At 44.5% G+C, this 15,324-nt stretch overlaps 1 protein-coding gene across 1 annotated transcript in view; it reads left to right on the top strand.

Annotated features, from left to right (window-relative positions):
• Window positions 1-10,045: 10,045 nt before the first annotated feature.
• Window positions 10,046-15,324, top strand: part of PTCHD1 (patched domain containing 1) — a 64,576-nt gene continuing 59,297 nt past the window's right edge. The window contains exon 1 of the mRNA XM_077145204.1: window positions 10,046-10,396. Coding sequence (XP_077001319.1) covers window positions 10,046-10,396 — 351 coding nt within the window. The remainder of the gene's footprint in view (window positions 10,397-15,324) is intronic.

Genomic DNA, 15,324 nt, shown 5'->3' with positions numbered 1-15,324 from the left:
CTAAGTGGCTTATCTCTGTGGGCAACTGAAGGTCAGTCATGCTGGGGATAATTTAAGAGACTATGTGGAACACACCTGTGATTTGACCCACAGAGAGGAATTAGGTATTCATCTCTCTCTCATGTTTCTCATCAGTCTAGGATCAGCCCTATGGGTATTAGCTCCCTGGCACTTCCAGCCTGCCCCATAGCCAGAGGATATCCTCAGAGAGAGGCAGGAAGCCATCATTATATATGGGAATTAACTACAGGTTGGGCCAAGAGGATGCAAGAGGGATACCAGACAGCTTCCCTGCACATCCTTTTCAAAGCTTTTCCAAATCCCACCTCTGCTATTCAGGCTGGGTTAGAGGAAGTTCCTCATTGATCCCACAGCACACCAAACTCCTTGCCACACTACACAATTTTGCTGTTGTATTTGTTGGTCTCATCTCACTGGACTATAGACTCCTGACAGCAAGTTCTCTATTTCTCTTTATATTCTTCATTTAGCAAAGCACCTTAGATGTAGCAGGCCCAGCAATGTTTGTGGTTGTTTCAAAGCACTTTACATTCATCATCATGTTATACATCTGAAAACCTCCTTAGCAGGGAGATAGATCATCATCATCATCATCTTTACTATTCGCATTTCATGGACAGAAATCTGAGAATACAGTGATGAAACAGAGCTAGATAGAGAGCCATATCTGCCTATGGCTAGGCCAGTACCCAAACTAGTTTAGTTTCTGCTGCTTGGTGCATTACAGGAGGTAATGGTGTTCACCTGAGGCTAAACTTTTCAACCCATGGCAGAACAGATTTTTCCACATCTAGAAAAATCCCCTTTACAATATTCAGAAGATGCCTGCAGCCCTAGAAATGTAAGGTCCTGTGCTTTGCCTGAAAAAGGAATCTTTGATTTTTTTTTTTCCCCTCACGTAGTCTCTTCTAGGAGTGCCTCCTGATATAATTTTTCTACAATTCTAATATTCGTGAATATGTAAATTAATCATTACTATTAATTAATTCACCAACATAATGCCACTCCCTAGAAGGAAGCAACCAGCCATGGGGAACAGAATGCCTTGTAGCTCTGTCATTTCTAAAAGTCAAAGCAAGAAGTACACAGTTCTAATAACAGAAGGGATGAAGTGCTTTGTTCTTTGGTTATGCTCTAGAGTATGTTTTTAAAAAGGAATAAATATATAAACATCAAAGAAAGACTGCCCTGAAGCTAATAATTGTTTCAGGAACCCTCCTGCTTTCTTATGTCTCTTATGTTTCACACATGAGACAAGGGATCTGGTGATTATAATGGTCTTCGTTCACTTTACACAGTAAAGTAAAGGAAGAAAATTAAAGCAGCTTTCCCTTAGCAATATAAATGACTGCTGATGAACCTTTAAAAAATGGAAGATTTTCAACATGCACAAGGTCAGATTTTAGTTGGTTGCTTTTTCTGCTATGTATTTTGAAACTACTTGACAGTTTTCCATTTTAACATTTTGAGGGATTTTTCTTGGTAAAATCCAGACAAGGAGTGCAGAAGTTTTGCCATCTGCAAAAAGAGTGGGTTGGATTAGATCAGCAAACACTTTGGGTTCCATAACAATATTTTTGTTGGTCCACAGAACTCCCCTAAGGAATACCAACATCAGAAATGAATCAAAAAACTGAAAAACTAATTAATAGATAGGCCACAATATTGCCACTGAATAACACTGTTCAATGAACAGCAAATATAGAAAGAGCATTAAATTGTTTATAACATTCATGGCATATCTTATTATCAGATTAAGATATTTTGATATATTATAATACATTAGTCAGGCCATCTTAGAAAAGGAATTAAGTAATTTTCTGCTTAAGAAGCAGAATGATTGAACAGAAAAACATGGGTTTTGTTATCAGATAGTAATGGGTTCTACTTATATCTCCATTACAGTATAATCCTGGACAGTATATTCAACCTCCTTGATCCTCAGTCTTCTCTCTTTAAAATGGGTTTGGCCCACAGAATTAGTTTTCAAAATGCATAGTCTAAGCAGGCTATTAACTACTGTCAGACCCATTTTAAAGTCAGTTTATTGGAACTAATAAACAGTGATGAAAAAGACAAAGGAAGAAATGAACAATTCTGACTTTACATTTTCAAAAGTTGCATCAGTCCCCATCAGAAATTTGGGCTATAAATAAGATGGGTAGGGATCCTGACTTCAGAGAAACCCTTTAAAAATTGGATGATCATGTTTTAATAGGAAAATGAATGTTGCTAATTATAAATGAGTTCATTTTTTCATTAAACTGGGCTGAATGGGACACTGGTTTAGACATATTTTATATGAAAGAGTTTGAGAGTCTTTGGGGAAATTGAAAGTAGTAGAGTTCTATACATTTAAAAAATCATCCTGTAACTCAAGTGGATGAGCAGGAAATTGTGCTTCAGCACATATTAGCATTTTGGTAGCCTTTAAAAAAATATTTTTATTGAGAAATATCCACACACATACAGTCCGACCATATTATACAATCAGTGGCTCACAATATCATCACAGAGTTGTGTATTCTTCACATAATCATTTTTAGAACATTTGTAACACTCCAGAAAAAGAAATAAAAAGAAAAAATAACTCATTCATCCCATTCCATTTAGCCCTCCCTCTCATTGACTCACAGTATTTCAATTTACCCAATTTTTACCCTTTATCTCCTCCTATTCTTTACTTATCTTTTATTCTTATTTTTTTTTAACTCATTTTGATAGCCTTTTGATCACTGGGTTGGGCTATTGGTGGTCCCCTTCTTCTCTCTTCCCTTAGGATGCTCCTAAAGTTTTGAGCTTGGTCAAAGAAGACAATCATTCCTCATTCTGGGGATACTTGAGTAATTTAACTCACTTGATAACAAACAGGCTACACTTCAGGTTTTTCTGAATTGGCTGTCCTTCTACTGCAACTAAATGAGGAGACTTAATACATTATCCACGTTCAGCACCAGAGCACCAGGGACAGATCCCTTAACCCTTCCTACCCATCTTCTCTTTCTGTCCTTACAATTTCTAAGTTGGTTTTAGCAAAATTTGAGAGCTTAGAAGATCCTTCAAACTAACATAATCTAGAGGTTGATCATATTTTTCTAAGCCAGGCTAATTAAAATGGAAATAAATTTAAATTGGTAGACCATTAATCCAATATGATCATATTTTAAATTGTGCTCTTTATGCTCTTGTGATGTGTTTGTATGGGGAGTGGGAGATTTGAAAGGAAATGTTGAAAGTGACTCTAAAATATAATCTCTTGAATTTAGGAGTAATTGGCTGAAAATTTTGAGGAATGTTTGAAAATGTGTTTTATGCATCAAGTTTAGCCATATATATCCTTTTGTAGGTTCTGTTTCTCTGAAGAACCCTGATAAACTTAGGTTTATATTTTGACCTTCTGATATTTATTCAACCCTATTAGACTACAAATTCCTTGAGAACAAGAAATCTTTTGCTCACTTTCTCCTAGTTGTCTACCACAGTAGGAACCTGTTCACTGAAATAACTTTAAAAATTGCTCAATCGAATTAAATTAATCAACGTTTGTTGTGGCAGTCAAAGAAGGCTTATTAGATATGTGAGCTGGGATTTTAACAGAACCTTGAAGGATGGAAGGGTTTTGAAAGGTGGAGAGAAGGTAAGGCAATGCTTTCTGTTAGGGGAAATATCAAAGCAAAGGTTTGTACCTGGCCATCTCAACCTACACATGGTTTGGTGAGCACAGGCTCCCAGATAGCATGTGCCCAAGTATTTTCTCCTAGACCAGTGCTTAAAATATTCCTCTCTTAGAGCATGCATAGGTGGTTCAGTGGTAGAATGCTCGCCTTTCATATGGGAGACCTGGGTTCAATTCCCAGACCACACAGCCAATAAAATAAAATAATTAAAAAAAAATCCTCCTTTAGGCCTGAGCCTTATGTCCATTCAGGAAAATTATTCTGCATGACTTTTTCCCCCTATGTTATGATGGATCATTCTTCTAAGAGATTCATGATGATATTGAGAGCCTGCTGAGTTAGCATAGTTTCCTGAAAAACTCAAGCATCCAATCAGCATGCTTTTGAGCACAGAGCATCTACATACCACAGTGTGTCTCTTTATCTTAAGCAGTCTAATTAGGATTTGTCACACAGGCTTCCTCTCTTCAAGGAGATTGCAAGTTTAAACTATCTCCAGAAGTCTCCCTTTGGGTACAGTTTAGGGGAGTGCATTGATGCTCTGCATAAAACAGCTTCTTTGCCAAACCAAGACTGACAGCCAATAGATATGTTTTGGAGACCTCCCCACTCAAGGTAATTCTGATGTTTGCCAGGGAGGCTTCCCCACTCTGAAAGAGCAATCCCTGTTATACTGTGCCCTTCCCTACATGTATTTCCATTCTCCAAGGAATTTTAGCTAGATCTTTCAGGAAGACAGTAACACTCATCACTTAGCAATATATCAGTATTATTACAATTGATATTGAGATGGTATAAACTGATGATAAGAACACTGTACTAACACCCTCAATTGCAGCTGCCCAAATATACTTTGCATGATCCCACTCTGCATAGGGTCATTGACACAAAACTGTTTAGATTTAAGATATATGCATGAAAGTGTGCTGTTGTTTCTCAGGCAGGAAATGGTAGACCGTGCAAAAGCTAATGCTTGACACAGTTGCTAGACAAGAAGACCCTTGTTTCTGACCTTATCAAACTCGAATGATCAAATGCCATTTCTTTTGAATCCCCACTACCTACATACCATGATCAATATCTCCAGCATCTCTAACCAAGACTGAGTCAAGAGACTTATTCAGATAGAACTTCCTTTAAAGTGGGAATACTTCAGTATTTTATCAATAAATTTAATCCCTGCTGAGAAATGCCCTTGTCCCTTCCCATTTCACAATAATTAGACAGACATCAATTAGGAGCAATCTGCTTAAAAGGTGGTGGTGGCTATTTGACCCTAGAAAATAATAAGAGATGTATTTGGAGATGTATATATAGGATGTTAATCTCAGTGTTAATTGAATAGTAAAACATTAAAAAAACCTAAATATCCAAAAATATGGTTTAAGTTAAATAAATTAAGGTACATGCATATGATGAAATACTATGCAGACATGCAGACCTTATAATATACAGCAATATTACCTGACATGAGAGAATGCTCTAGATGTATTTAATGGAAAAAATGGTTACCAAACAGCCTGTTTACTATGATTCTCAATAATAGAAAAAGAAAGTTGCATATATTATCAATCCCCTCCAACCAAACACACCAGCAATTGAACAAGTTGGGTTTATTTTTCATTGCAGCAAGAGAGAACACATTTTCTCTGTTCCTGTTCATGGAGAACTGTAGGGATGTGTCTGTAAGAGGGTCTTAGAGAGGACTTATTACAGGGTTTGGGCTCGTGTTAAATGCTCTGGGGGAAGGTTTAAGGAAGTGGGATTTTGTTCTGAATTGGATGCTGTCATGAAGCAGGGGTTCTTTATGATTGGTTGTCTTAATAAATGTTTATTTAGAGTGAGAGAAGACTGAGGCTAAATATGTAGTTAGCTTTTTAAAACATTCAGCAATCACTCATATTATTCAGGATAAGGACATGTTGGGTTATTTTTGTGGTTTGAATGAGGTTCATGTTTTGTCCTTGTTCAGACATGATTTTTATGGAGTGGTCCTACATGCTGTCTTAATCCATCATGGTCACAGAGTGACCTTATCTGACACTGGTGTTTTGGGAAATTGTTTATGTTCAACAAGAGAATACGAAAGCCTAGTTGTGAGTGCCAGGTCAGCTCCTAACAACACTGAGTACTAGCTGATAATGTCAGGGACTGGTTTTTGTTTTCAGCCAGACAGATGCAGAAAAGACTACAATTATAACAATTTCATTAGAGAAGTTGTGGGTTTACAGAACAATCATGCATAAAATACAGGATTCACATATATCACCCTATTATTAGCACCTTGCATTGGTGTGGTACATTTGGTACAAATGAGGAAAGCACATTTTTATAACAGTACTATTAACTGTTTTGTTGTTAACAAAAATAACCCAACATGTCCTTATCCTGAATAATATGAGTGATTGCTGAATGTTTTAAAAAGCTAACTACATATTTAGCCTCAGTCTTCTCTCACTCTAAATAAACATTTATTAAGACAACCAATCATAATAGTCCATGTGTTAACTTAGGGTTCACTGTGTTCTGCAGATCCATGGATTAAAAACAAATTATTCTAGTAATATTTTTAACCTATTTAGTCCTCACAGCAACCGGTGTGGTAGGTATTATTATTATTCCCATTTTCCAGAAGAGGAAATTGTGGCATAAGAGATTAAGTTACTAACCCAATGTATCATAGCAAGTAAGTAGTGGAGCAAGGATTCAATTCAGTAGCCACAAAACCAATAGTTTTAACCTCTATATTAAATTGTCACAGGTACAATAAATTATCAACTCAGGTTACCTTTGAAAGGTGGTGGTGGTGGGACATACAGGTGTCTATTTCCTTCTTTTTATTGTTCTCACTTTCTAAATTATCTACAAATAATATGTGTTAATCTTTAATCAGAAGCCATAATAATTCATGAATGTACTGATGGAAACTCTGTTCCCAAGGTCATTGGCCCAAACACAAATTTGGGTGGTTGGTGGCAGCAATGGTTGCCTCAACATCGAATCAAAAGAGAAGAAAAATCGGGAGGAGGCAACACTTGACCTGCTCTACTTCTCTTGCTCCAACTCAATTCAGGCAAGGCTAACTGGATTGCCCTCAGTAAATAGTGGCATGAAGATCCACTCTCAGGCGTTTCTGTATCTCTTGGATTAAAGCAGGGTGGTAGTCCCCTAAAATATACATCCAGACAGTCAGGAACAGAGTTGAGAGGACAAGAAACAAATGCCTGGGTCTCAAAGAAAAGGCCCTTTCCGTGTGGGAGGGCATCACTCCTACCCTGGCGAGCTGAACAATTCTGGGTTTCTCACGCTCCTAAATTCAGCGCAGACACTGTGAGACGGTATGCCTACTCAGCCTGCGTGAGGACTTACATTTAAAGGCCAGAAATTCCAGGGCGAGGGCAAACCAAGGTTGGAAGGGAACCATTTGGAGTAGCAAAGACTTCAAAATTAAAAGAGGTCTGCCGAAATGTTAAAGACTCCCAAGGAGACCAGTCTGTTGTTTCTTTCCCTTCGCGTCTTTCTCTGGTCCCTGAGCTGGCATCAGGACATGCGAATATCCCATTTCGATTCCAGCACAAAGACCGACTTGAGGCTTTCTCAGAGGTGCCCACCCACTGGCTGCTGCGGGCTCAGCCGCAGAGCTGGGCTCGCAGTATTTCCCACCGCCACCACTACCCCCACCCGAGCCCTTTCCCTCTGCCCGGGCTGAGAACCACGCCGGGAATCCACCTGCCGCTTAGCACCTCGGCTGCGCAATGGTGGGTGGTTTCCCAAAGCGTGTGCCCTCACAGCCACACGCGCTCGCCTCGCTGCTTGCAGGGGCACAAGTCAATGAGGCTTTTCCCTCCGCGATCATCATGAATCAGCAAAGCGCTGCGGAGCAGCCGCATCTCCGAGAGCAGAAATTTAAATGCTAGAGGAGGGGTACAAGGGGAGTGTAGCGGGAATTTCTAGTCCCTCCCGAAGTGTCCCTTCCAGGGTTGGCAATTTGGGGGCGAGGGGGATAGCTGGAAGCTGCTGGACCTAGGAGTCCTGCGGCTCCTTTATAAATGAAAAACGGGGTGGGGAATGGAGAGGGTGAGCAGATAAAGTGGACGAGGGTACGGATGGGTGGAAGACTCTTGGGAGCACGGGCAAAGCCGCGGCGGTGCGCCCCAGGGGTGGACAACGCAGCAGTTGCAGGTGATGCTGAGGGAATGGAGGGAGGAGGGTTTGGGATGGGGCGAGGAGAGGAACCAAAAGGAGGATTTCCCAGGCCACGACTTCCTGTTTCCAACGTGCAAGTTCCCAAGTTCAGTTTGAGAAGTGAGGGCCTTTTGGCGTTGGGGAGTCTGGGATGGGAACATTAGGGAAATGCCTCCCTGAGTCGCGCGTCCTGCCACCCTTCTAGCGCGCGCGCTCACTCGCTCGCTCACTCTCTTCTCTCTCTCCTTCCTCCTCCTCCTTCTCTTCCTCCTACTCCTTTCCCAATTTTGTCTTCCTTCAGCTTTGATTAATATGCATGTCCATGCCCAGTAGTGCGGGCCATACTCCAGGGACCGTGTCTCCGGCCGCCGCTGCCTCCCGCTCGATCTTTGGCACCGGGAGACCGAGCAGAAGTGACCGGAGGCGCGTGACGGGGAGCTTAGCCCGAGCACGCCTCGCCGGGCCCCGGCCCCCACTACCCTGGCCGGAACTGAGCGCTTCAGTGGCCCAGACTGCGAGATCCGACGCGGTCTGCTTTGCAGTAGACCGACCCAGGGGCTAGAAGCGCTCAACGAAACGCACTAAATTGTACCTGTGCTTGGCCGTTCCCGCCGTCGCCGCAGGTCTCTCCCGGGCCAGAAGCCGGCGCCCGCCTTCTCGGGGGAATTCTCCGGAGGGGGAGTGCGAGGGGAACCACAGTGACTGCCTGCAAGCTCATAGCTGGCGCGCACATGCTCACGCCCAACTTTGCGGAGCCGTGGGCGCCCCCCGGGCTCCCCCGCGCCCCCTGCGGCTCGGCACTCTTCGGAAAACAGTATCTCTCCGGGTCTGAGATGAGATGTCCCCCCGCTCCCCCACCCCGCGCATTTGGCGATGGAAGAGCAGGGTGGGGGAAATAAGGGGATAACGTTACTGATTCTCCGACCAGCCGTTCTCAAAAACACTCTCTTCCCGCGGGGACGCCCGCGTCAGCCCCGACGCACCAGGTCCCCCAGACCCGCCAGTGACGACAGAGAGGAGGAAGAGGAGGTGGAGAAGGCAGGTCTGAGAGCCAGAGACCGGGGCCTTGGCGAAGGGCGGCTCCACCGACTGACCGTCATTATCAACACTTTTATTATTGGGTGTCGGGGGTGGGAAGGTTGGGGTGCGCGCAGAACTGCCCAGCCCCAATCCACTGTAGAGCGACCCTAAATGAGGGCAAGAAATATTCTCCACGGACACCTTTTGAGTGGACGTGCCTCAGGCACACACACGGAGCCCGTGGTCCCGCTGAAACTGCAGTGTTGGGGGTATTTTAAATGGCTCTTACTTAGGAGGAGGCGTGATTTTCACGTTCGAGCGTCTTCGCTCCCCACCCCCTCTTGGCACCAGTCAGTGCGCGCCACCACCTGAGCCTGGCGAGAGCCGGGGCGCACGCAGTCTTAAGCCTCTTGCTTTTAGGCTCTGGGGAGACTCGGCTCGGAGCGGGTCCGCCCGGCATCCCCCACCCCCCGAGCGAACTCTTTACTTTTTGTTTGGAAAATCGGGGCCATTTCTTTATTCATCTCTGGGTGTCGCCGGAGGAAGGCGGGAGAGAGGAGGGGTGCGTGCGGCGGGCCGGGCCGGGGGAGGGGAGAGGCCGGGAAGGGAGGGAACTAGGTGTAGCCTGGAATTCTCTGTCCTCGTGTTCCCTGGCTGGCGTGCCGAGTCTTCTGGCGATTACTCCGTCGCCGTTCCCCGCGCCACCCCGTCGTTTTCTTGGGGGTTGGGTGAGTGGGGTCATGACGCGCCACGGGGGCTGCTTCGGGCCGCGCCCCCGCTAAGCTAGGGCACGGCAGCGCAGCTCACAGCCCCTCCAGCTGGGAGGCGGCGGGGGGTGGGGAGGGCACTTGGGGGAGGGCGGGGTGGGGGCGGCGCGGAGGCCGCCAGGCTGGGGGGCTCTCCGCGCGGCCGCGGGCAGGAGGGCGTGTCTCCGGCCGGAGGGGACCCTCCCGAGGCGCGGCGCGGAACTCCCCGATGGTGGTGCCGCGGCTCCGGGAGAGCTCCGGGTCTCGCCTCCGCCGCCGCCGCCGCCGCCGTCGCCGCTGCCGCGGGCGCCACCACCGCCGCCGCCGCCGCCGTCGCCGCCCGAGCCCGCGCCGAGCGTGCGCCTCGCCCTCCTCCCGCGCCCGCTCTGCTCTAGGATGCTGCGGCAGGTTTTGCACAGGGGCTTGAGGACGTGTTTCTCCCGGCTTGGCCACTTCATTGCTAGTCACCCGGTCTTCTTCGCCTCGGCGCCCGTGCTTATCTCCATCCTGCTTGGCGCCAGCTTCAGCCGCTACCAGGTCGAGGAGAGCGTGGAGCACCTGCTGGCGCCCCAGCACAGCCTCGCCAAGATCGAGCGCAACCTCGTCAACAGCCTCTTCCCGGTCAACCGCTCCAAGCACCGGCTCTACTCGGACTTACAGACCCCTGGGCGCTACGGCCGGGTCATAGTCACCTCTTTCCAGAAAGCCAACATGCTGGACCAGCATCATACCGACTTGATCTTAAAGGTGAGAGGGGGGCGGGCGCGGGTAGCCTCCGCCGGAGCGGCTGCGGCGGCCGGGCTGGCTCTGCGTGCGGATCCGGGCTGCGAGCGCTGCCTCTCCCATCCCAGGCAGCTACTGCTGGGGCTCCCCTGCACCGCGCGCCCCTCGGTGGCCGCCCGGAGCTTCCCAGGCTCCTGGACGGGGAGCATCCGTGTCCCGGCCGGGCCCTGCCCGCGCTGCCGCCGCCGCCGCCGCCACCCCGGCAGCTGCTGCAACAGTTGGGGCGGCGGCGGCGGCGGCGGCCACTGTGCTGTGGTCGGTGCGCTTGTTTTGGTTGCAGTGGGCCTGGGGGCGGGGAGGCTTTTGGGGTAATTGGAAGGGGCAGAACGGGAGGAGAAGACATTCTGCAAAGCCCTGTTAACTTGAGAACAAAATTATTACGTTTGAGGGGATTCAGAGTCACCCTCCCTCCCCTGTCCCCAATTTTTCTCTCTCTTCCTCCGGCCTCCGTCTCGTTTTGGAAAAGGCTGCTTGGAGGATGAGGGAGGGAGCAGAAGAATGTGAGACGGCAGGGTGACGAAAAATTCCTCCTACCCAGCCCCAGAAAGAAGTGTGTTCCCGGGCTGGGGCAGGGGGTTGCCCTGATATCCTCGCCACCAAGAGCAAATTAGTAAAGCGTGTTTGTAATTCGCAGTTATTTCATCTTTCACAGAAGCTCCTTTCCTCTGACTGGCAAAAAACTTCTTTGGGAAAAGAGGAATCCGAAGCGCCTTTGTGTGCATTTGGGCATGGGGTGAGGGGTAGAGACCTGAGACTGAGGACAAAAGCCAGGCTTTTGGGGCTTTGAGAAGAGAGAGCAGGGAACCCAGCAGCTGGTTGGAGGGTGATACTCTCAGAAACAGGTTGTGCTGTGAGCCTGAGGTGGGAATTTGATGTGAAAAGTGAGGTTAATGGTGATAACTTCCAGGAAAGTTCCTAAGAAAAGCAGAGGAGTGAGGACTTGGGGTGGAAAACTGGAGACCCTTGAAGAGAAAAGCAAAAACAGGTGAGGATATGCTATCTGAATCCCCCAGTGGGAAGTTAGGGCTTGTTTACTGAAGGTGCTCCTCTGGAGAGGGCAGACAGGAACCAGTCCCAGCTGGCATTCTGGGGCTGAGGGATGGAAGGTGCTGGTTACATGTGGGTCTTGGGCATAGAAATGGGACTAGAAGCTGGTTAGATTTCTAGTCTGCTTATCTCAAGGGAAGTCTGCCAGTGAACGTAGGGAAAACTCTCCTCTTTTCCTTTACAGGTAAACCTCTATCTCGAGAGACAGGCTGATTTTCCTATATTATTTTTCTCCTCATTTTCTTGACATGTTATCAATTGGTAATTAGTAATAAAGGGAATCTGACTAGGACTCAATGGAATTAAGACCTTCTGACGTGGGGGTGGCTCATGATTTTTTTTTAATGGCACACAAATCATCACGCTTATTCATGCATTACAGAACATTAGTAATATTAATCCCAAGATGTTTGCTTTTCTCATGATTATATTTCCAACATCGAAGTTGTTTTTTTTTTCAATACTTCATGAATCTATTTTGCCACCCAGATAAATACTGCTCCAAACGCTTTTACAAGAGAACATGTAGTAGATTCATCATAGGCTTAAGGAAACTATAATTTAGCAAGTCCTGACAGTTGGAAAGCTGCCCCATCTTTTGATACATAATCTACTAAATGATGTTTCTCTGTGTTTTTTTCCGAGGTGATGTTTCCACTGGCCTTCTTTCTTACAAACCACCACACCACTGTCATTAGCTACATTCACTTTCAAGGTTAATGAGACATCAATAGGCACATCAAATATCTTTTCAACGGGATTTCTTCTCCCCTATTTGATTTTGATCAATTTGGGGCAGAAGATGTATTATAATGGAAGGTTGGGACTGGAGAGGGGGGCAGGAGGGTAGCTTTGCTTCCATGTCTAAAGGACATGTTTAAAGGACAGTGGTTGAGTCAGTAGATTCTTTCAAGAAATGGGAAGGTTTTTCAGGTTCTGGGTGTCTGAGTAATATCAAAACCAAACCAAATAGTGGTGAAAAGTCATTTGTAGTTGATGGCTATCTAGTCAAATGAGTGCATACAGGTGAACTCTGATGAAATGGAGGAAATTGCCTTTGATTTTTAATTTATATATCTATTTTTTTCTACATCCAGCCCCTATTTTTGGTAGATATGGAACCAGGGAACAGAAAAATGGACCTCCAGTAGCCATGGTAATGTAAAATGTGGGAGAGAGTGCTTATCTTTTTTTTCCCCCCTTTTTCCTATTAGAGTCATGATGAAGATTTGTCTTTTACAAAAGGTGTTGGGAGTGAAAGAGTCACTGTTACTGCTATTACTCTTATTGTGATACTCTGTTACTGGCATCAAGGATAGCACTGACAGTTAACACTGTACAAAACACAAGTCCTTGTTTGGTTTATGGATCACATTTGCAGTATAGTGGACAAAGCATAACCAGGATTTGAGGCTTTCTCAGGTCCTACTACGGAACTGGAGGAGATAACCTGCAGGGCAGTGTGGGACACTGCTTTAAGCATGAGAGTGGACCTGTTCACTGGTCACAATTCTTTGGCACTATACTTATTTAATGAAAGAATTTCTCTCTCAAGATATGAGTCCAGTTACTTTCTGATAGACTGGAAGGGGAGATGACAAAATATTAAAAGCTAGGTTGACATATTATTTTAAAATGTGACAGAGGGTATCACAAAAAAATCTACATTTGAAAATCCAGCTGATACGGTTTGGAAGTGACAAGATTGCCAGACCCTGACTCTGGTGTAGAATTTGACCCTAAAAGATTAGAGGGATGATTCTCTTTAGTAATGGTTTCCTCTAAGGGTTGTGGGGTAAAGACGCAGTTTTGAGCAAAAGTAGGTGGCATCTGATGGTGCTAATAAGGGATAAACCATTAATTTCTGAATGTCATTAAATAAAGGTAGTTACTTAAAAATCTTCATTTAACTTGAAGATTAAATTTATCTCATTATTATCTTTTAATAGAAAATTCATGATGTTCTTCTAAGAGCAAAAGTCAGCGTAGGGGCTCATGAACTTTACAGATAACATTTCTTCATGATCATCTGAATTGAAGTTTAAGAAGGTCCTGTTGATAATTTATTCAGGCTGTGACCAACATAATGGTTGATTTATTCCATAATCATCCATGTAGAGAGAGGAAATAGTTTAGCATACCCCTTATAAAAATGATATCACCTTTATAGCATATCATAGGTTATAAACATGTAGTATATTAAGTATAGAAAATGCCTGGGGTAAGCAGGAAAAGTTCTTTTATCCCAGTTGAGAACACTGCTCTTCAGAAGTTAACTGACTTGTCCGTGAAACAAAGACAAGGGCAGGGCCAGCTCTGATTTTTTGACTCCCAGTCCAGTGCTCTTTTCACTATAATTTACTGCCTCTCATATGGTAAGATAATGAATGATTCAAAACATACATTTTCCTTATCCAATTGGAGTATATTTGAGCAAAGTCTTATGTCCCATCCCTTATCATTGTTCTAACAGTGGTAATTGGATCTGTTTCATCACCGATTCTGTCTGATGTCAATGGAAATCTACATATAGAAACTAATAGTAAAGCATAAGATGTTTGTAATTAGCAACATAAAATGATAGAAAGACAGAATATTTTCCTGGGCAAATCTCTGGATCACTAAATGACTCAATATTTGTAGCTCTTTCCTGTTTTAGTGCTGTTCATTGGCAGGGACCAGGTGGATTCAACCTCAGCTTCTCACACAGCTCCTGGAACAGAGGAGGTCCTCAATAATACTTGTTGAGTGGAGCTGCCCTGCCCTTGTTTACTCAGACATTTATGTGATGGGTAAAGGAAATTCCATAGAATCTATTTTGAAATGTATTTTCAAAATGACATTTTTGCTTTTATAACTTTATAGGACATTTTGTAGGCTTCTCTTTTTCCAAAATGCCATTCTTCCTTCCTTGATAACCTCTGTAGTCATATCAAAGCATATTTTAGTTTTGAAATTGGGAAGGGACATTTCCTTTACACAATGTCCTCTTTCTTTGGAGGACCCTCACAGAGCATTTTATTCCAAACCAAGAGATGAACATGTCTTCACTACGTGGATATTCTTCCATATACTGAAGAATCTCCTTTTGTTCATATATCAGATTTCTATTTCATTTAAACCTTTTCTGTTTAAAGACATTAAATAGACTGAAGTTGCAAAAACGGAATATAATTTGGAGTTACTTAATTCAGGATTTCCAAGGAGGTCAGCGAAAGTGCTAGCTCAGGGTCACAAAGACCCTATAGCTGGATCAACATCCCAGTTTTCCAAATACTGTCTCAGCACCTTTAGTCATTACAGGACTTATCATCATTTCTTTCTGTGCAAGTCTAGGGGTCAGAAAATTCTGCTCTATTTTCAAGGCAAGAATGAATTTTTACATTTTTAAAAAGTTATTTAAGAAAAACAAGATAAAACAATGACGATGATGAAGACGATGCAGCAGAGACTGTTTGTGGCCTACAAAGCTGAAAATATTTACTCTCTGATCCTTTATGTAAAAAGTTCCTATGATACATTCCAAAACTCCTTTACTGGAGCAATTTCAGGCTCTAAGGCACTGGGGGTGACTCTGCCCCACAGGGGGCATCTGGAAATATGTTTGGTTGTCACAACTGGGTTGGGGATGCTACTGGCATCTAGTGCTTAGAGTCCAGGGATGCTGCTAAAAGTCCTACAGTGCACAGGACAGCCCCCCACAATGGTATTATTCATCCCCAAATGTCATTAGTCCTGAAACTAGAAACCCTGCTCTAAGGGGTTTGTGTGTTTCTTTTGTATTTTTTTTAGGGTTTTCTTCAGCTACATTGATTATGCAAAATTAAAAAATTCCAAAGAGCTAG

This window comes from Tamandua tetradactyla, chromosome X, assembly GCF_023851605.1.
Source record: "Tamandua tetradactyla isolate mTamTet1 chromosome X, mTamTet1.pri, whole genome shotgun sequence".
Classification (NCBI taxonomy): domain Eukaryota; kingdom Metazoa; phylum Chordata; class Mammalia; order Pilosa; family Myrmecophagidae; genus Tamandua; species Tamandua tetradactyla.
Note: the sequence above shows the minus strand (reverse complement) of the source record. Positions and strands in the feature narration are given on the sequence as shown.